This window comes from Ruditapes philippinarum, unplaced genomic scaffold (assembly GCF_026571515.1).
Source record: "Ruditapes philippinarum isolate M1 unplaced genomic scaffold, ASM2657151v2 ctg876_1_1_1_1, whole genome shotgun sequence".
Classification (NCBI taxonomy): domain Eukaryota; kingdom Metazoa; phylum Mollusca; class Bivalvia; order Venerida; family Veneridae; genus Ruditapes; species Ruditapes philippinarum.
Window position 1 is genome coordinate 20,627 of NW_026856968.1, and position 24,267 is coordinate 44,893.

Below are 24,267 nucleotides of genomic sequence, written 5' to 3' on the forward strand. Positions count from 1 at the left end.
TGACATATCGAACAACCCCTCATGTATCCACAGGATACGCACCTGCATCCCTATTATTCAACAGAACAATAAGGAATAAACTACCGCACTTTGAAAGAAAGAAAAATGACACAAAAGTAAGAAAAATGGACTCTTACAAAAAACAAACAATGAAGAAATACGCAGACAGGCAGGCAAATACTCGGATTATAACATATAAACTTGGACAGAAAGTGCTTATTCTAAACAAACATCAAGGAAAATTAGACTCAAAATGGAATAATGAAATATACACTGTTATTGGACAAACGGGAAATCAAGTGAAATTAAAATCAAGACACAATGACATTGTGAGAAGGCATATCACTCAAATCCGCCCATTTTATCAGAGATAAACTGTCAGACACATTCTCAATGAAAACAAACTGACCATACAGACTAACCATTAAACTAAGAAAATTAATGACATGTTTCAGGAAATGATTACTTTAAATTAAATAGCAATAAATGCTATCATTCAAACTGCTAGAGAAAACATTAAGATTAATCAGTGTAACATTATTTCTGAGACTGTTTACAAAAGGTCTAAACTTTAATGCTCTGAAAACTTCACGCGTCTTAGATAAATGACCACTATTATTTACAAATGGCATGCTAGATTATGTTCATGATTATAATGCTTTTATTTCAGGGATTTTGAGTTCATGAACTTTTTAAACTACTTGCATGTTATTCTTCTGAGAAAAAGGCGGATGTAATATATTGACTCGCTATTGGTCAGCTAGTATTAGCCACTAGCTGATAAGCCCCGCCTAAATTCACCTGGCATCACCTCTATGTAGTATCATTAGTAAATAGATTTAGTAACCAGACGGCTGCGTTGTTTAATCTCTCTACCCATGCTTGTCCAGTAACTATGTTATAGCAGACATTACAATAACTATGAAATACACTCTGAATTAATTGAAATGTCGGTAATTAGTGCAATCATCAGCCTGATTTGAGTAAGGGCATTGCAATGCTTTTCATTTTTTGGGTCATTTTTGCAATGAAAATGATTATTCTGGGGAAAAAACGTGGTGAGGCGATGATTACAAGCTATTTTTCAGACCAACAAAGCAATTATTTTTAATCTATTTTTCGCAACTTCTTGTTACTGTAAAAAAGATAGTTTTGATCAATTTTAAGCATAATTTCACGAAGTTATCAACTTTGTTGTTAAGTTTAATACATCCGTAAATTAAAACGTCTTGTCAAAGGGCAGATAATACAATTGATCGGCCGAAAACTATCATCATGCTGTTCAAACATTCGAGATAATTAATTATTACCAAGACTCGAGTATGTTCCTATACATGTTAAATTAAGTAATATATTGGTTACCTATACCACAGCAAAGAGCTAAGATAATATTGACTGGGATTTTTGCTGCTCATAGAAGTAATAAAGCGACACATAAATCAAATTGTGGCATTGTAAAACTATTCGCATACCGTGCATTCGGTGGGGTGTATCATTGAAAATATGCAAAGGTTGTCTAAGGCATAATCTAAGACGTACATCTAAAAATGTCATTTGCCAAAACCACAAAGACAGGAAATACACTAAAATATTATATTATGAATATTGCAAATCTCAAAATGAAATAAACTATTGTTATCAGAAAGCAATACTACCCTTTTAATAAGTCGCCCTTTAATAAGCCCTTTTTATGCAAATATCAAAGCAAATGGTCCTTTTATGCTTCATTCCATATTAATATTACCTCAACTATAATGAAATAAATATTGGAAGTCGAAAGACGAAAAAGGATTTCGTAAGGAATTGTGTTTATATGATCAAAACCTCAACTTAATTGCAGTTCGCTTTATGGTTTGATCTGAAAGGTCCAGAAAAACTTCATAAAATGCAACAAATGAAAATGCAATACATTCTACATGATTCGACATATTTTTTCTATATTAATAGCTATATTTGGACCGGCTTCCTTTCCTTTTACATTTGGCCATAGTTGTCTTCATTCACTTTCATAACAAATCAATTGCTCTAGTATTAAACGTAATAATTAGACTACTTGTTCTTCTGGGAAACAATTAAATTGACGTATGCATTATACTTAGCATCTCATTAAGATCAGATTATTCAATTTTAAAACGTTTTTCTTCTTTGAAAATGAGAAAAAAATGCGAGCTACATTGACGGCCAATCTGTAGAGGGATGAGCAACAAAAGACGGTCTTACAATGTACAGTAGTTTGCAAATCACAAATGAGCTTAAAACATTTACGGTTGTTATCTTTCAAGAAAACATTATTATGAGCGTAGATGCATTCATCTTGGAACATTCCTTGTACACTGAAAGTGTTGACATTGTTGCCTCGTATATTAATAACAAAATGACAGAAATGCCGTCTTAATCTGGATACCCCTCGAAACTAAATATTTTGTATATAACGGTTGTTCACCATAGGAAGGAAGGGAAATAACTTATTTTTCTGGTAACTGATATGCATTAAATGTTTTCTTAATGAAAGAAAGAAAGAAAGAAAATGGTGCCCTGGTTGTTATTTGCCATGAATCATTGACATTTTTAAATGAGCAACGACCTTTCATATTTTAAATTTAATTAAATTTCATACAGTAGAGATAACATTATACGTAATGTTGTACTTTATATCTTGATATTATACCTATTCGTAAAGGTACACTGTAAGGGCGTCTGTTGTATAATCATTTTTCTGAATTACAATAGGTTAATATCCGTTTACAACAATGTAATTAAATTGAAGAGCCTTGTTCACCACACTTAAGTTCAAGTGATGTGTAAATATTGATGTAGAATAAATGGCTTGGCCCTATAATAAATCAGTTATAATTCATTACTTCCTGTCACTGTGATTTACATGGATTATTTAGAAATCCTAACATATGGATAAAATAATTCTGTTATGAGTGCAACTATTGGAATCTTAAAATCTAACCGCTAGAATACTGCAGTGGTATTATGATGTTGTTGTATCGATCACACGGTTTCAATAATTAATTTTTCTACATTACTGGATTCAAAATCATGTTCAGTGATCAGATATATAAATACCATTGCATCTAAAAGCATTGGAAATTTGAAAAGTTTTTTAACGTCAATCTTGTGGATTTTTAAACGAATAATGCGACAGGTTGTAAAAAACACGTGTGTTACATATAATACTGCACAAATTGTATCATTTTGTACATGCTCGTAACACACCCATATGAGATTCTAATTGAATATATATATTTATCTAAAAAATATAACATAATACATGATGTTGCTGACATTATTTTACAAACTTGTATTTAAAAGACTGAAATATGGAGATCACGATTATTATACTCCTAACCTACTATATTTCCTCAGCTTGAGGTTGATTAATGCTGCATTATGTAAGATGATGATGATGTTGTTCCTTTTTTATCACACTTTAAATCTATTCATTTAAGTCAACGAAAATAAATGATACATACGAAACTATTAATAATTGTGAATAGCGCCAACGGTTGTAAATATTTATGTCACAATATGTTAATTAAAAAACTCCCTTATCGTGTGTTTCCTTTTCAAATAAATAGACCTGTACCTAAGCCGCTGTTAATATAGATTAATGTTGTGCTGGTGCAATGAGATTCGAAATAATGACCGAGCAGTATTTCAAATTATACAATATTGTAACTCTTTATTTCAACACGAAATTAGGATTCATACGGGTAGCTGCTCATATCAAATATGACTGATTAAGCAACACAAGCATCGCACAACAAGATTAAAATATATATAGAAAAAAAACATGTCTGTCAATGAGCATCAGTTAACATACGATTTGAATCAGATTCGAAATAATAGGACTGCAGACAGCTATGCCACTTATACTTTCTGTTTGTAATTATCAACATCTCTAGAAAATGTATACTTTATATTTTGATATGATAATCTAATAGGTGGACTTTAACATGATCTATTTTTACAAATAAACAGTAATGGTCAGTCAATAAAAGTCATATCAAGCATCTATTACATCTTCCTTATTGGCAGCTTAATTTACATCAAATGTAGAAATGTATGTACTTATTTCAATCAACCTGAATTTTTTTTTGCACAGATGTTAAATGCAATAGTATCTATGTAAATGTGAAGTTTTGTATCAGTTATTGAATAACAAAAATGTCGCCGATTGATTTCATCTGTAAAATTAATATATCGTATATATAATGTTATGAGAGCAATCATATTTAAGACAAATTTTGTTAATACTATGAACCAATGTTGTAGATATATTGAAATCTCCAATTTAAACACCAATGAATAAATCCATTTTATTAGCTGTGCTGAATGCAAAAAGTAACTCTAAATATATACTAAATGTATTTATGCTCTGATTTGAGGTGTATTCTACTCTACCTGAGAATTTGAACAAAATAAAAATGGCTTGTTTCAGTTGATACACTTCTTAATTTGAAATGTTAAATTCAGTAGTAAACATTCGCAAACACCAATATATAATATGTTTTAAAAAGCTCATTCACTACACTTGAGAGCAAGTGATGTACAAATATTGACATAGAATTTAATGGCATTCACCTTATAAATTAATGACTCCAATAAAACCATAAATCTGCTGTATTGCAGGACTGTCAGACAAAAAGGCTTAATCACGATGAATTAGCCTCTCAGGTGATAAAAATATTGAATTTGTACCATGTAGAAATTATATAGTTTTTGGTCGAGGATACTTCTTAAATGATCTTTGCTTTAAATACAGGGGGATAAGCAGCAGAACTTCGTGGACACACGTAGAGAAATTTACAGTAGGCGGGGGACACAAAAATGTTTTTTTGATATCAAGATAAATTGTTTTGAAGGTTTCATAAAAATGTACAGACAAAAGCGTAATTGATTTGTATTTGAATGAGGTCATATACAACGGAATGCGGCACATCAAAATTTTAAATGACGAAGTTACGTTTTTTCTCTCAAAGCATGTGACTGCTTATGCGATTCACTTCCAAATGTCGGCCGATCCACTGATACTTAGTAAACATAAGCATTATTACTTCATGTAAAACCTCTTGGTCGCGAGTTATAAATCAAATGCAAGCAAGTTTCTTCTAAAACATTTTTTTTCTGTTGCGAAAAAACTATTTTATAACTTGGGATTGTCCTGGTTGCCTGGCCACTGCAACTTCTGTGAAAACTGAAAATATTCTAATGGCAGAGATGGTTTCTCGTTTAATCCGGTAAAGTTTGATTATTACAGTGTACTATATGGTGTATATCGAATGAAATATTTCAAACAAATTGTTCGCAACTTGTTGTTTTGACAAATTTGAAGAATAGTTTTATTGAGTGATCAAACTTTTTCGTATTTTGCTTTCTTTTTTTTGTCTGTTGATAGACCTTTTAACACTTGGGAACATATATTTTTAATAATGTGCTTATGAAATGCATGTTTTTTTTTTGTGTAACAAAATGTACATGTATGCTATTATGTTTTATACTGTAACACCAATAAACAAAAATCTTGTCAAAATCCACAATACGATTAATCGACTGCACGAGTAACATCCGAAACAATGAACTACTCCAAGCGCCGGCTTTATGCTTACACAGGTTGAATACAGTAATATATTGGTTACCTATACCTCAGCCAAGAGCTAGGCTAATATTGACCTGGATTTTTCCTACCCATAAAAGTAATAAAGCAATACATAAATCAAATACAAGCCGTGTTGCATTGGAAAACTATTCGCATGCCGTGCATCCGGTGTGGTATATCAGTAAAAAACTACAAAGGTTATGCCGAAACAAAGCCCAAGGCATAATCTAAGACGTACAATTAAAGTACAATTAACGTATCATCAACCTAAACCACTAAGGCAGGTAATACATGTATACCATTCAGGTCTTCAACAAAAATATTATGTTATGAATATTGCAAATTTCTAAATGAAATAAACTATTTTTATCAGAAAATCAATACTACCATTTTAATAAGTCGGCCTTTATTTAAGTCCTTTTAAATGCAAAACATTAGAACAAAAGGTCCTTTTATGCTATATTTCATATAAATATTACTTTAACCGTAATTAAATCAATATTGAAAGTCGACAGACGAAAAAGGATTTCGTGAGCCTTTGTGTTTATATGATCAAAACCTTAACTTAATTGTAGTTCGTTTTAAGGTTTGATTTGAAAAGTCCAGACTAAACTTGATCAAATCCAATAAATGAAAATACAATACATTTTACATGACTCGACATATTTTTTCTACTGTAATGGCTATCTTTGGACTTGCATTCTTTACATTTATATCTGGCCATAGTATTTTTCCATTAACTTTCATAACAAATCAATTGCTCTATTAATAAAAGTAATAATTAGATTACTTGTTCTTCTGGGAAACAATTAAGCTGACGTATTCGATGGATGTTTGACAAGGTTTGAAGTAATTTAATAACACATGTTAACGGATAAAGTGTAAGAAAAATAAAAACGCATGATAATTGAAATTAATGGGAACCATTGCACGTATTTAAGGATAAAATCTGGCACCTTATGTTAACATATGTTTACCTTATTATCTCAGAGGGTTTTACTACCGCCGCTCTTTGGATAATCAAGGTTTTTAGTAGTCTTTTTACAGTTTAGTTTTTGATGAAGATGTTCCAGTTGCTTTAACAAACATATGAGCCGCGTCGTGACAAAACCAACATAGTGCGTTTGCGACTAGCATGGATCCAGACCAGCCTGCGCATCCGCGCAGTCTGATCAGGATCCATGCTGTTCGCTATCAGTTTCTCTACTTGCTATAGGGTTTGTAAGCTCATAATATGAACAAATTAGATACAAAATCAAACTTGAATAATACCGTCTACAACACTTTCAGGAATTATTATAGCTAGCCAGACTTTATACTAAATAAGGCAAGTGTCATCATTTTACAAATATTATGCTTCATAGTTGATTGTTCGGTGATTCCAAATTTTGCAATTTACTATGCTAAATTAAAATTTCAAAAAAGTTGTCTGTCTCAAAACTGTTTGCAAAACAAAACCCTTTTTACAAGAGTTGTCATTCAAGTAATGCTAGTTCGAGAGGGAATAAGAATAAGCTTGTTTTGGAGGGTTACGTTCATTAAACGTCGCCTTTCCTTATTGATCTTGTTTATCATAGTTTGTGTTTTCAGCTCTTAACAGTACATGCTCTTTGTTCGTAAACAAAATAGAATTACTTTTTGCTGTCTTCTTATTTTGTGTCGATTATACTTGATATTTTTAATGTATTAAAGAAATTAAAAAAAATTCTCCTAGATTCAGATTTTTATTGTTATTTTAGAAGTAATTTTACATAGATGTAAATAGGAAATATATAAGAACTGTGCTATCATATTTAACGTCATTGTCCTTGTACAGAAGCCAAACAAACTGATAAAGTAAAACAACCAAACCATAAACAACGTTTAAAATGTTAGTTGATATGAAATATGTTTTAAACAATCCTAAAACCATTTGTAAGCTATGATATAGAGATAAGTAGCCAGCCTCAAAACATAGTGTATCAGTCAGATTAAGGATTCATAATTTGAAGGTAATAATTACATTTAGCCATTAAAATCTAGAGAAATAATTCATAATTTACATTAATGGCGGTGTAATATTTTTCCTAGTACATTTGAAATGGTGATAAAATATAGGTACAAAATGCCAAAATAAATTACTAATGATAAGGCTGTTGTGTTTGTTAACAAATGAATAAAATACAATCCTTGTTATTGAATAGACAACTTTTCAAAGCCTAAAGTTTGTTAAATTCAAAAGTTATGTTTAAAACATTTTGGTCCTATATTTTGATTATTATTTGTTTTAAAGGTTTTATGGCTGAAAATGGTTTTAATATTTTATGCTGAATGTCAGATTGCTGTTGTATCATATAGCTACCAACCAGTAGGATTAAAAGAAAGTTTCTCTCGCTTTTCCAGAAGCTCTCTCATGTTTCTCAAGAATTTATCCAAATCTTCGGTATCTCTAGAAGAATCACTTCGCCTCTTTCTCCAGCCTGTTGGATTCAATCCAATTGCTCGATTTCGTTTGACTGACTCTCTTAACTGATTGCTATCTGTACTCAACAGTTCTTTGATTCCAAGATCGCTAAAATTATCAGGATCTAAAGCCTCAAATTTTTCTGCATCCTTTTTCATGTTTGTCGTTGGCCGCTTTTCAGAAATGTATTCATAAATGCAAGCCCTTCGCAAGTCACTTATAGTGTCTTGCAAATGCTTTCGACGAAGATCTTCATCAATGAGGTTTAACTTTTTCCCAAGCATGTCAGAGATATTGTTATCGTCATTCCTTGTCAATGCAACGACAATAGCTTTTATATCATTTTCATTGCGTATGTCTAATAAGAAGTTCGATGGAAGTTCTGCGGATTCTAGAATTACTTTGTTTGCCGCCGCCGAATTACACCTATCGTAAACATCTTGGAGAGAATCCTTCTCCGAATTATAAACAGGATGTGCAGCCACATAAAAAACCAGGTTAAGAATAAATGCTAACACTGTATAGGCTTTGTCCATCTCTGAAAGTATAACAATAAATCATGTAATAATCAAAATACTGCAGTGCTACATTGTGAAAATAGAATTGACTATTTCCTTTAACTATTTGATAGTGTAAAAGTAAAAACATTCAAAACTTTGTATTGCCCTTTGAGATAATTTAAAGAGGTAATGCAATTCTTAAATATATTGTACTTTTGCCATTTATCTCTATCTTATCATTTGCCGTTATGGTTTTTTAATGTTGCCATTAATTTGAATTATTTCACGTGAGGAAGCTTCCAGGCTGATTCCATCAAGGTGACGGCTTGTGTCTGCAAATGTACACGTATCACCGTGGGTAAGCAACTTTGGTCATGTGACCACAAAAGTCAACGTACATGGCCCAAATAGCTTGGCTGAGGTAAGTTTTTTTAGTGATTATTTTTCTGTCCAGCCGATTTAAATTATGCTACATAGCCTACCGACCGCGGCAGTTCCGATGCTTTCTAAAATGTATTTAGTTTCGTCTAACGTTTTGTATTCTATGAGAACATTCAAACAATATTTGCAAATTGTCGATGACAACGTACACACTATTCTAGACAGTTTGTGTACGTTGACATTTCTGTAAGTTGGTCAATTTTTTAAATAAATACAAAAAATGACAACAGGAAACCAGTTCTTTTTTCATTAAAACATTCTCTTATATATTTTAAGACCTGAAAGTTTACTTAGAACTGACATTCATATCGTTTATTTAGTTTTCATCAACACTTTTACACAATAGTGTGTACGCTGTCATCGACAATTTGCATGTTCTCATAAGATACAAAAGGTTAGAAGGAAGTAAATACATTTTTAGGAAGCATCGGAACTGCCGCGGTCGGGAGGCTATGTAGCATAATTTAAATCGGCTGGACAGAAAAATAATCACTAAAAAAACTTACCTCAGCCGAGCTATTTTGGCCGTGTAAGTTGCTTACTCACGGTGCGTATGGTCACCTGCAATCTTTCTCAGTTAATAAAAGCTGAATAAGCTGCCATATGACGTTTACAGTATCGGTGTGACAGTGTCATTAAACAAGCAAAACAAATTATTTATTAATACGAGTTTACATTATTGGCAAACTCTTGATTCTTGAAAGGTTGCAAACATTTCATTCTCAGTTTTTTTTAATCTAAAATCGCAAATACACAAACAGTAGCAATAGATTAATATAACTGTTTTTCATAATTGCTGTTCCTTTAATATCGTCACACTATCGAATAATTGATACGTTTCAAATCAACGGTAAATGAATTTCTAAGTCAAGGGCAAATATGGTTAAGCTTACTGAACATTCAATTTACAACATTCATAATTGAAGGTGCCTGACGATTTCGCTTATCTAATGTTTATAAGACAAAGACGATTTTCGTTTTCACTGCTGTGAATTGAACACTTTGCCATGATATGATATTTGAACTATTTTTTCTTTACTATCTATTTTGTAATTTTCATACACATCAGCAGGTCACGCTTTCTACTAAACTGATTTCAATGGTTTTTTTTTTGTATACAATTTAGATTAGCAGCTATGCTATTCTATGTGAATACATTCCCAATATGAGTATTAAAGACACACTAACAAGAATTTTTTTTTACTTCTTTAGAAAGGGCAAACATGAGTTTTATGACGTTTAGATAATGGTTTTAAAGCATTTTAAATGCTCATTACCTGTAGAAAGTAGCGCTTAATCTGAAATAATTTGTCATAGAAGTACACAATTGTTTCAGAAAAAAGTTTAAAAATGGATGTTTTTATTATAATATTATACAAACTGCTGAACAATAATCAACATTACATTTTTAAGGAATTGTTGTTTCGTGTAATAAGGTGCTATATGTGTTCCCTTTGTCGTACTAAATAATGTAATAATAAAATAGATGAAATAATTTATGAATACAAGAAATAAATACATTGAAGATACGAACGCAAATTTTAAGGCAATCTTCTTTTTTATAATTACCTACGTTAATAACGGTCTTTTATCAATTATTAAGTATTTTTCGCGAAATTTCTAGCCGATAGCATTTACCTTGTGGATGACTGGCAAGTGTGTGGCAATTGTCTGGCCTAAGACCATATAAATGTGACCATTGCCGCTAAAATATCATATATCAGACTAAACACTATAGACATAAGCTACCCCGTAACTCGCAAGAATAGGAGCTATTAATAATTACAACACGATTGAAGTCGATTATCATGGTTATATCTAATTTGTTGGTACGTCAAACCTTAAGGATATATCTTCGGTAATCTGTTAATTTCGGACAAAATGTCCAAGTAAAAGTGACTGCTACATTCCATATTTAGATGATTAATCTTCTGAATTTAGGTATCACCATAAGCTATCAACAAAACAGCTGTATCTGTTTTTAAGCTTTATGCAGAACGTCAAGACTATATGATTTCATCTGTAGTATATATAGTTATTGTTTTCAGTGTTTATATATTATATATGATTTATCTTAGAATTTATATACATGATGCTTAGACTACAGTCTAACAATCTTCTCTAAAATGTTTTACAATACAAAACTATTATTTTTCAATATTTTCGAACTTATTTATGTGACCAATAAACTTATCAATAGAGATTTTTTCTTATTCTAATGAACATCAAAGGAAAATAGCTATACCAACATAAGTAAACTGTAATTTATATAATTAGTTATTTTAGCTGTACAATTTGTGTGTACTATTGTTCCTACAAACTGAATATGTTATAAATATGTTGTTAACGGGCATGATAATTCGTGCACTGACATATCTAGAAATGTAAAACAATCAGAAGCTAGGATATTTCTAAGAATTCCATTAAAAAATAAGATTTACATTCGTTCCTTAACATATGAAGTATATAAAACTCCTATTAAGGAAAATGAAGAAAGTTGATAACAAATGTTTATTTCTAATCTCAACATGAAATCATGATAAATTGCTCTTCAAAAGTTATAAAAGAAGAAATGGATAAATAAATACACAAATCAGAAATCATGCATCATAATTCCAAAGTAAAAAAACAAACTTGTCTTTTATGCCAAAAACGGGTTTTTAATAATAGGGAAAGACATATCAGGCCTGTGGGCATTGAAAGGGAGTTTATCGTTTATGATTATCCTCTCAATTCTGTAACTTGTCGCTCGATAAACGAAAATGTACATTCTACAACTGAAACGTTATTGAAGATGAACTTCACTTTGTAACAGCTAATTATTCACCGTTGAACCAACATTGAACCAACGCCTATATTATCTTATATATTTATTTAAATGTTAACTGTCTCAACATTACGAAAATGCATTAAAGTTCAGAGATTCCTTTCATTGTTATATTGATAACACATTCGGCATTGTTTTATTTATTTTCATTTAATACATTCTCACGGAATATAGTATATGTTTAAATACTCTCACTGAATATATGTTATTAGGAAATAATTGACAATATGTTAAACGCAATTTACTTATTTTTAATAATGTTATACAAGTACATGATGACATAATCAAAACATTTTGGACAAGTTTTTTATCTGTGACATTAACATGTCTATTTTATAATCTTTTCACCTTTAACTTTAAGGCTACGCCCAATATATTAAATTTAAGTTATTCAAGTCATGGCATGTTAAGGAGAATAAGATGGCATTTAATATATATTGATATGTTTATTATCATATATACGGTAATAACTTTTAAAACGATATCTGTTAACGGTAACCGACTTGTCCCTTTGTGGATATTACCTTGTAAAAGATAATTAATTTGTAAAAATTGTTATTTTGCAATTAAATTAAATTACTAAATGTTCGTGTTTGTGTGGCTTGTCTGATTATTTTAAAAATTGGTTAGGTATATAATATGTATTAAATAAATTGTCAAAAATTCTGTTTTAACTAACATATAGGGGTGGTCGCTATACGTTTCCGTATTTATGCCAAAAACGGGTTTTTAATAATAGGGAAAGACATATCAGGCCTGTGGGCATTGAAAGGGAGTTTATCGTTTATGATTATCCTCTCAATTCTGTAACTTGTCGCTCGATAAACGAAAATGTACATTCTACAACTGAAACGTTATTGAAGATGAACTTCACTTTGTAACAGCTAATTATTCACCGTTGAACCAACATTGAACCAACGCCTATATTATCTTATATATTTATTTAAATGTTAACTGTCTCAACATTACGAAAATGCATTAAAGTTCAGAGATTCCTTTCATTGTTATATTGATAACACATTCGGCATTGTTTTATTTATTTTCATTTAATACATTCTCACGGAATATAGTATATGTTTAAATACTCTCACTGAATATATGTTATTAGGAAATAATTGACAATATGTTAAACGTAATTTTTGGATAAGTTGTTTATCTGTGACATTAACATGTCTATTTTATAATCTTTTCACCTTTAACTTTAAGGCTACGCCCAATATATTAAATTTAAGTTATTCAAGTCATGGCATGTTAAGGAGAATAAGATGGCATTTAATATATATTGATATGTTTATTATCATATATACGGTAATAACTTTTAAAACGGTATTAACGGTAACCGACTTGTCCCTTTGTGGATATTACCTTGTAAAAGATAATTAAATTTGGAAAATTGAGACCTGCTAACCACAGCGTACATGGTATTTTGTCTTTAAAAACAATTAAATGTAGTCGTTTTTTTAATCATTTCAACATCGATTCGACATAAGCAGCTCGTTAAGTCATTATATTTGTAATCAGAACCTTTTTGATGAAACTTTTCATATCCGTAAAATTTTCCAGGCAGTAGTACATTAACTATAATATTATATTTCATACCACGCGCGTGAGCTTGTACCTAGCATTTTTACTTGCAAAGATTATTGAAATGAACAAAAAGTTATTCCGTTTTTCGCGCTTAATGTTCTTGAATATGACGGTTAACGTGCTTGATGCAGTTTTAACTTTGTCATAATCTTTTTTTGTTAATTATTATCCTTAATAAGATCAGATATGTTTTGATAAATTTAGTGCAATATGATTGCTTTTTCAGTATGAACTTGTTAATCGCAAAAAGACATGTCTTTAGTCATCTAAAGGGGGCGAATAACCGCCAACGCATACTGTACTCATAGAAACAGACAAGAGGCTGGTTTAACTTTTTAAGCATAACAGATGGACACGTGATAACGTTTATTTGTTCATGTCTATAGATACGAAATACAGTTTCTATAATTAAATGTATTAATCCTCCTGTTTGTTGTAATTGAGGTTGTTACCACAATCAAGTGAAGTTTTATATATGTATATAATGCCGGCTCGCCACGGCGAGCCGGTATTACGTTAGGATTTTACTGAGAAACAACCTAAAACTCCGAATCCATCCAAAAATTTAATCCAAGCCTGGCTTCCAGCTTTCTATAAAAAATTATCTATCAGGGCTAGGATCCAAAATTATTTAGCCAATCAAATTTAATCTTACATAGCGTCAAAAAACCTTCAATTTTCACGCCATATTTAAAAAGCAGCAAGTATTGTTTTGAGCGCAAAGATATTATGATGATTAAAAATGTTTGTTTTCATGAATTCTTTTCAATAAATCATATTAACACTGACTTTTGATTTAGCGATTTCACCTATTCCTCTGTAGTAAGTTTTCGTTTGGTTAATTAACATATCTGTGCATTTTTTTCTTTTTTCTTTTTTCCGGTCATTTTATCTTTTCCGGTATTTAGTGTATGTATTTACTGGCCGGGATCCGGGACGCCCGGACTGGCCGGGATCCGGGATTGTATAAGATATAGAGGAAAAACTTATAAACTATATTTGTGTTGATTATTGTCGTAATGAAAGGCCATTAAACGTTAAGTTTTTTTATTGTATGTAATGAACGTTAAATTAATTAAACTTTGGATATAAATATATTTAGAGCTATTTATCAACAAACTTAAAAATCACAATACTTATAATTATATGCCTAATTAATTGGAAAAATCAAAGACTACATTCTTGAATTGGTCAAATCCCGGGATCCCTTTATGTTTTAATGCGATCCCAGCTTTTCTGAAAACTATATTCTTGAACTGGCCAATTCCTTGGATCTCTTTATACTTTAATACGATCCCGGCTTTTCTGAAAACTATATTCTTGAACTGGTCAATTCCCGGGATCCCTATATGTTTTAATAGGATCCCGGCTTATCTGAAAAACATCTAAGACTGGTTAATTCCCGGGATCCCTATATTTTTAATAGGATCCCGTCTTTTCTGGCTGAATTAATTGACAACTTGTGTTTACTTTAGGACTTGTGTCTGTCACTCATTCCAATACTAAATATCATATTACAACTTAACTTCGTATAAAGAGACATCTTTATGAATTCTACCTATCTAACATTTATTTGGTCATGGTCAAAAGGCCATATAGTAAATGTGCATAGACATAGGGACTTCATTCTATCTGTTTACATGCATATTCATATATACTCATATTCCTCTTTGTTAAACTGAGTGAAACTGGCTTCCATAACTTTATGTCACTTTTATTTTGATGTTCGCTGAAGTCTCTTCAGCTAACAGAACTGTCATTTTTACATTTAAACGCACCCCTGGAAAAAAATTACGAAGCGAGTCGCTACTAGCTTTTTTAAAAGCTAACCTTGTTATGCTTATAAAACAATTTTCAAACATCAACGACTTTGTAAAATATGTACTGCAAATATTTGTCCGTCCACATTATATGTAATCATTAGAATATATGCATTCATTTCATTACGGAAACGTATAGCGACCACCCCTATATGTTAGTTAAAACAGAATTTTTGACAATTTATTTAATACATATTATATACCTAACCAATTTTTACAAACTTACTTGATCTGAAATATGTATCTTGTAATATCTACCGCCTCTGAATGTTAGTAAAACAGAATTTTAGACAGTTTATTTAACACATGATATATATTTGACCAATATTTTAATTGTTATTTGATATTGAATATATACTTTTTACTCAATCTGCTGTTAATATTGCTGGATTAAAATTTATGTGAGTTTTTTTCTGTTCATTTATATGTATTAGTTATATATATTTGATTTTTTTATCATAATATAACATATTTTACCGTTTATATTTGATAATGAGGACAGAAAATCCCACGCAATGTATAAAGGAAGCAATTTAATCAAGTTATGTTGTAAATCATATATAATACGTATTTTTCGTAATCTATCGTACGTTTATAGTGCAAGATAAACTACTTTTAACTTTCTGACAAAATGAAAAAAGTATACACTAACATCTTTTTAAATATGTATTTCTTTCCTCAAATCATATTTACATATAACAAACATACTATAAAACTATAAAAAATGTCATTTGATATATATCATATAGGGGTGGTCGCTATACGTTTCCGTAATTTCATATTGCAAAATTTGACTTAGACTTTATAAAACATGAATATTTAAATTACCTCCTTTATTTACATGAAATGTTAAATTTGGCCATATCTTTATGAATAATGCTTTTTAGAACTTACAATATTAATAAATCTTAATTTGAGAATCATATTTACGATATAAACCATAAAAATTGTGTTACAGGATCTTTAAAGTATTTATTATAAAAGCGATGATAAAACATTATATCACAACACTTTTTTCATTATAAATAATTATAGCAGCTATGAATGTCATGAAATACCATCTTTTAAGTTTGATTTCAACAAAGTTTAAGCCATTAAGATTTTAATTATTATATGACATATGTAATGTTTTAGAGTTGCATATAATAAATTAAAAGCAAATTAGAGTTCTTTTGTAAGATATATATTTCCGATAGGTGTCGCCAATATTATTTTGATACACGAAGTTTACGTGTTTGATTTAGTAAGACATAGTGTATTCCGTTCATTCAGTTTTGAACATCAGGAAAAACACAAATAATTTTTAGGAGAATATTTTGTTAGTAAGGTGTTTTAGAGTTTTAGGTGGGTTTTTAAGTCAATTTAAATAATGTTTTCATTAGTTATGAAAGACTGTGAATATATTATGATGGTTCAGTCGGTTGTGCAAGATACAAGTGCATTATTTATTTTATTTGTTTGACTTTATTTTTCAGAAATATGATAATTGAAGGGAATTAATATACATAATAGAAATATTTTCATTTCTCATATTCTGTTCATAAAGAATTATAAAGGCCCAATATGCCTGAGAAATGCTATTATTTCTATTTGTTAAAAGCTTTTTTCTTTTTGTTGTCCTGTAATAGTTTCCGAAAAAGATACTCATTTGCTCAATACCTGACTCGTCCTTTGCTTCTGTTGCCATTTCACAATCAGTACAGTTATTAAGTATTTTGTATGGAATACATAATACATTGTTACATTTTGCAACTATTTTTGACAAATAATGTCACATTCGGTGCTATTTTCTAAATAAACATCTAACATGCTCTTAAATGATTATTCGAACGTTATTCAATTCATATTCGCCTTTTCTGAAAAAAAAATTAAACATTTTTTTATTCTGAGGTATAATGTACCTTTAGGCTACATATATTGCATGTATTGCATCAATGAATTGGACCAGTCATAATTTAATTAATAAACACGCATTTAATCCTGTATAAGGTAGAAACTATGGTAGACGTATAAACGATATATACATATAAAATGTTTTGTGAAAGAACTTAGAAAACTCATATTCGGCTTTCCGAAAAAACCTGCGAGAAGCGCTGTAATATCCCTTAAATTGTTAGATTAAGTCAAGACAATAGCTCACACTTTCGTGTCAAAATTACACATATGTAATGGTTCGTGTAGGGTTGGAATAAGTGAAGTCTGAAATATACATATACTACTATTATATAACTTACAGTTCTTGTAGGTTTGCCATAGGTGAAGTCTTAAGTATAATTTACCTATAGAGCTTGTAATGTTGCCAAATGTGAGGCCTTACTCTTTTATTTTACTACTGGTTTGTATAGAACTGCATTAGGTGAGATCTTACGTTTATTTTACTAATGGTTTCTTTAGAATTGCCATAGGTGATATTTTGCGCTGATTTTACTAATGGTTTGTATAGAAATGACATAGGTGCAGACTTACTTAATATATATCACATATGGTTCGTGCAATCATTGTCAAAGGTGTAGTCTTACGTACTGAATATTAATGTTTAATGCATGGTTACCATAGGTGAAAATAAATACCATTAAAATAGTGGCGTAAAAAGCAAACAGTTGAAATAATTCTATCAAATTTCACACGAATAACAAAATTGTATTCATTATAATTTTTAATTATGAATCCCTTTATTTACAGCAAACGTATTCTCTGTTTTTAGGGATATTTTGATTGAACATTTAACATACTTGAATTTGATAGACATACTATTGTAAATACTACGTTTTTGTCCAAGTAGTTTAAAAATGATGTGGAACAAAATTAGAAAATGACGGCAGAGTTTTTAGATATCTTTGTTACTGTTTATTAAATATATTCCAGGGTTTAATGGTCGGGGACTTTATAAATAATGATATACATTTAGCGGTAGCATAATAGAATGACGAAATGAACTTTACACGGTACCAGACAAACTATATACAGTACCAGCCAAACAATAATTAGTACTATATACAGTACCAGACAAACTATATACAGTACCAACCAAACAATAATTAGTACTTTACACGGTAGCAGACAAACTATATACAGTACCAGCCAAACAATAATCAGTACTTTATACGGTACCAGACAAACTATATACAGTACCAGCCAAACAATAATTAGTACTATATACAGTACCAGACAAACTATATACAGTACCAGCCAAACAATAATTAGTACTATATACAGTACCAGACGAACTATATACAGTAACAACCAAACAATAATCAGTACTTAATACGGTACCAGACAAACTAAATACAGTACCAGCCTAACAATAATCAGTACTATATACAGTACCAGACAAACTATATACAGTACCTGCCAAACCCATACCTAGTACCATGCAACTACGGTGTATACTACTATTATGCAGAGTACCAAACAAACTATACACAGTACCAGTCAAACAGCATACAAAAGAGCATCAAAACACGATCATCGGAATGTGATATTTCTATCGCAATCCCCTGTCGTCACAATAAATAAACCTTGGAAGAAAAGAGACAATCTGTTGGCATACTCTGGTGTGCGGGTAACTAATACCTTCACTCCAGTTAACGCACTGTGCATGTATATGTATACGATTTTACAATGACACATTTTCAACAGAAAGGTCCCCCAAACTATGATACAAATCAAACTATGTACAGTACCAGTCAAACTATACTCAGTGCTACCTAATCTATGCACAGTACCAGCCAGCCTATACACAGTACCAGACAAACTTTAGCTACTATAAGTCTACAATTGCATTCACATGCATAGTACGACCAATCGGTGGTTTTAATGTGCTCACAATCAGTCAGGCAATGATATGTGTGAACGCTATCATTCTGTAATTAAAGCAATATTTCAGGGGAAAAACTCATGTTAAATGAAATTCATATTCTGTTAAAAACCGTCAATAATCTTTCAAATCTAATTTGCTACTTTCCAGTTGAATTCCAGTGCAAACTTGGCAGCACGCAATATAACAGTCAACATGGAATAATTTGCATGCGACATCATTGATGTCTGCAAATTTAGGCCTTTATAATGATATTGTTTGCAAGTTTTGTGCTTTTTATGAGTCAAAAGATTGACATATAACATACTGCTGTCATGAATAGACGGATTTATTCTAAACTTTATAAAGTAAGAACATAACTGGCACTTTAAACATATCACAATAATCAAGGTTGACAAGTGATTGAACCGAAACAGACACATCACATCTGGCACTTCTTTTTAAAAATAAATTGTTTCCACGTACTTTATGTGCGTATAACGTAATATTAATTATTAGCCTAAATATTAAACCTGCATGCCTCCTGATGAACCGAAATAATTCAAGAAGATCAACCATGATAAAAAAGTACTTACATTTTAAAAAAGATAGTACTATTCACAAATCAAAAATAAAATGAAAAAAAAAAAATTACATGTTATATGCAATTAATGGCTGATTTTGCAGTATTTATCACCATTACTTCTATTCCGTGACCAACTCAGTAAGGCCTATTTTGCATATTCTGATATATCTTTGGTATTTGTCCTAGATTTTAAATAGTGTTTGCAATGTGTAAATTACTTTCTTTGTTTACTTGACAATATTTCACCTTTTTAAATAAATTTTAAAAATTAATGACAGTTTACATTATCTGGAGGCATTCTGCTTTAACTTGAAATAGTTATCTGAACAGAACTATACTTACTTAATAATGATCAATTTGAAAATACATGTTGTTATGTAATTGTTATGCAATAATGAGTATTTCAACAGTCATTTTGAAATGCAAATGTTACTTGTTATACTTACAAATTTAAACAATTCACATTAAATCTTTATACAATTAACACTTACATTCAATAGCTAGAAATGAATGAATTTATACCTTTAGCAATCTTTTAAACTGTCAGCATAAATCCCGAAATTAAAACATTTAAAACAATTTTATGCGCTTATATTTGCATATTGCTATGTAACATCTTGATCCCGAAGTTCGTTGAATACCTAATCATATAGATACTGCTATTTCTTGATATAACTCTTTGTGTTCTGTGTTTAAAAGCTTTGTTTTTCAAAATGAGCTTTTAGACAACGTTACTTTAACTGTTTAGAATTTGAATGATAGAGTACCATCGAATGAAACCATCTACACTAATGCAAAACGTTTTAGAAATGCAAGGGTAACTGAATAATCGTAAACAGATATTCAAACTCAAGGAGGCTGATATCTTAATTGGATTTGCGATCAAATAACAAGAAGAATACGTTGTTTTTGCCGACACATCTGTCAAGGGCATCATGCAAGTTTAGATAGATTCCCTTTTACAATTATTCCTATTTAAAAAAAGAAAACGGTCTATATTTGTTTTTTTTTTCATACTATTTCTTAAATTTCATACATTGAGTCATTGCAATATAGACTATTGACATAAAAAAGCCTGGTCAAATACGAATTTATTTACCTTATTCCTATGGTTAAATTTTGTTTAGGACAAAGGTATATTTGGTAAAGTTACTACAAACTTAAAAGAAATTTGAAACAGTATCTATCATTCTTAATCAAGTTGTACTGAGAGTTTTATGCATTTTGTTCTAACAAAGGACATGCCATATCCTTTAATTAAATTTACTCTCCGTTTTTCCATTTATACCTCTAAGTGCTGAAGTAAAATGTAAATGTAAACTGTAGATACTTTTACAGAAATTGCAAAGCCAAAGTTTGTTTTTGAAACTGCTTAAAAGTACAGAAAACGGGTCAATAAACCGAAAAATAATGTGCAACTTTATATCTGCTGAAATATGTTTCATGGAAACACTTAGATTTAAACAATAAAAGCTGTATTTTAAACTTTAACTGCTGTTTAACTGGAGTATACATCAATCAAACTGGTATATAGTCTGCATATGAAAACACATTTGACGTACAAGTCACGGTTGCAATATTATATACCATTGTTAACAAATATTGCGCTTACATACGTATTTCCCAAGAATAAAAAAAGAAATAAAAAAAGCTAAATGAAGTAATCCTTTTATTAGTATCTTCTGTTGTTTATCTTCAGACCTTGTAGGAAAAAACTGTTGTTTTTAATTTATTAACGTTTTGCCTTTTGCGTTGTCATAAACAATTATACTTTTGCTTAATTTCCAAAGCGTGTTTTATAAGTCTGGTTGAATTATTTTAAAATAGACAAGTTGAGAATATTTAAAAGTATTCAATATATTTATAATAGCACACAATATTTTATGCTTTCTAATATATAAATAATATCCGAGTGTAAATTTTTAATCAGAATATAATAGGCGGCAAGTAAAAAGACAGACGAATCGTCATAAATATTTCATAATAATTGTTACTTGTTTCGGAGATGGACAGAGAATCAAGGGTTTTAAATTTGGTTTGCTTAACATTTAATAAGCCATGCGACTATCACTCACTTATTGGCATTGATCATTTTATCATTTTCCTTTCCTCACTTTACAAAACACTATTTGTAGATTATAATTCATCATTTTTACGGTTTTAGTCTAATCTAGGCATTTTAATATGGAATTATTAATATGACGATATATCATTTAAAGGATCGTAATGAGTCAGAAAAGGATACATTTTTACTTTTTTAGAAAGTACAAACATGAATTTTATAATGCTTGAATAATTGTTTAAGAGCATATTAGGTTCTTGTTACCTGAAGAAAGTGGCGGTGTACGTGCAAAAATTCGTCATAAAAGTAGCCAAATGTAAACGAAGTAGTATTTTGACTACCGCACAATAATAAAAAAACTATAACTGTACTAATTGCCAAAAAACAACTGATCAAAAATGTCGTTCAGGTACTTGGCAACAGAGTAACTTTTTAGGAACTATAAAAGTGATCCAAAGATAAAAGCTTTGAAAAATAAAAATAAAAACATTTCTGAGGCATAATGGGCCTTTAAATTATCAAATACAAATTTCTTACTTTTCAATTATGTTATGAATTTCGTCGCAAAATCAATTCATTGTGATATTTTATCTTTTAATTTCAATTAAAACTCATTTCATCCAATGAAAAAATACATGAAATAAAAATACAACTAAAAGCTCAACAATATATAAGTTAAATACGTTGGAAATTGTTTGTTCATATATACAATTATTTCGTATAATCTAAGTTGATAAAGTATAACGAATTCCACAGTTTTAGTATATTTCATTCCAAAAAAATTTTTTTGATTTGTAACTTAGTTTAGATATATTTAAACAAGTCAAATGAGTAGAATAATCTAATGTAAATAAATAATTTGCAAACACATGATATGCAGAAAATAAATGAAAAGAAAGAAGTATGATAGGAATTTATTTTATAATATTGTAACCATTTCACTTACTTTATAAGCACACCTGAATATATAATATATGCATTCTTATTTAACCTTAATTATTAAAATACATTCAAATTTTACAATATAAACACATGAAAATATCATTATATATAATACTGAAATAGATTTGAATCATAAATAACAGAAACCTTATATAAATTTGAACTTTAAACCAAAGCTTATTTTTTGTAATTATACTTAAACGTAAATATAGGTATAATTCATGTTTAATAAAAACTTGAATAATTTCTTACCTCTTTTATGCAATTAGATATTGAGTATTTTTTGCACAATTGTGAAAAGTAATGTGAATATTTTTTTCAAATCCTTTTTTACACGTTTAAAAGTTATCTTGTTATGGTATCAGGCATCTTATATACTTCTGATTTTCCTGTTGCAGCGTCGTAAATTTCTTTTATTTCGATATCAGGATCGGATTTAGTAACTGCCAAATGCCACTTGTGCCTTCTCACATAACTTAGTCCTTATCAATAATTTTGCGCGCCTTTTTTGCTTCTAAACACGTGAACGCTCTATCCCTTTCTAAACGCAGACGACAAATCAAAAACTAATTATGTGACAATATTCCTCATTTAGCGTCTTATTTACACAATTGATACGAAGGCTAGAGGTAAAAGACACGAAACGCCGTTCCAGAATTAGATTTGTCACTATTTTATTATTCGCGGCGAAACTTTTTTCTTTCGCGTAGGAAAATCTAGCGAGTAATCTGACATTTGTTTTTAGGGTGCATTGAGCTTAAAACAAACGACTATTGCGCAATGTGAGTAAATATGATAAAACAGTTCTATCAATATTGTTAAGGCTTCTCTGTGGCAGATTTCAAGACAATATTTTTAAATTGTGTAAATGTAAAAATGCCAAATTATTTTAGATACTTTGTTTTTATGAAACATAGATATTCGTATAATATCGTTTTCATTTTTAACGATAATGGTAAACTAAAATATAAGATGCGGGGACGAATCAAACAAAAAATAATTACTGACACATGGGTCATATACATGTACATTTCCTGGACAACAAATGAAACAAATGAATTCACACTGTCATCTATGTTCGATAAAACATATTCTGGTACATTATCATAATGTAAATGGCTTATAGGTATCTGTCATCTTTTAATTTTAAAGTCTTTCAAACTGTCGATTATAATATGGTCGTTTAGTTTGTTGTTACTATCTCTAGTTTAAAAATGTTTGATATAAATGATAATAAATATGTCATATTGTGCCTCTTTGTACGAGTAAACCATGAATTGCCATGTATTTATACACTGATATTGCTATTACTTGACTTGATCTGATTTTACTTGAGTTGACTTTAATTGATATTATTCTACTTTAGGCCCTCTAACAGGCGCTTTACCAAACGCAAAGTTAAATACGCCCGGACTGATAAACTTACACATTAACAAACAGTTATTGACTGTAATTGGAAATAAGTCCGTCCCTTTTATAAAAAAAGCCTCTGTTTTTTTCATAACGCTAAAACTCTACAAGTACTGTGCATATAGCATATCATCATAAATTAGCTTTGGTAAATTTTGCAAGTATAAACCAGATAAAACTTGTTGCTATGTTCATGACAGAAAATCGCGGATAATGGATATTAGTTTTAATTTGGCATTATTGCA

The 24,267-nt window shown here is 30.1% G+C and overlaps 1 protein-coding gene across 2 annotated transcripts; it reads right to left on the minus strand.

Annotated features, from left to right (window-relative positions):
• Positions 1-7,344: 7,344 nt before the first annotated feature.
• LOC132748299 (uncharacterized) lies at positions 7,345-23,296 on the minus strand. Of its 2 annotated transcripts, none has more exons than XM_060737872.1 (2): positions 20,131-20,240; positions 7,345-8,589 (listed from the first exon to the last, which is right to left on the minus strand). In XM_060737872.1, the coding sequence occupies exon 2, from the start codon at positions 8,585-8,587 to the stop codon at positions 7,946-7,948; it is 642 nt and encodes a 213-aa protein (XP_060593855.1). In that variant the 5' UTR covers positions 8,588-8,589; positions 20,131-20,240; the 3' UTR covers positions 7,345-7,945. The 2 variants fall into 2 exon arrangements, with proteins under 2 accessions (XP_060593855.1, XP_060593854.1); XM_060737871.1 differs by lacking the exon at positions 20,131-20,240 and adding an exon at positions 22,865-23,296 and having other exon boundaries at positions 7,346-8,589.
• Between the last annotated feature and the right edge of the window lie 971 nt (positions 23,297-24,267).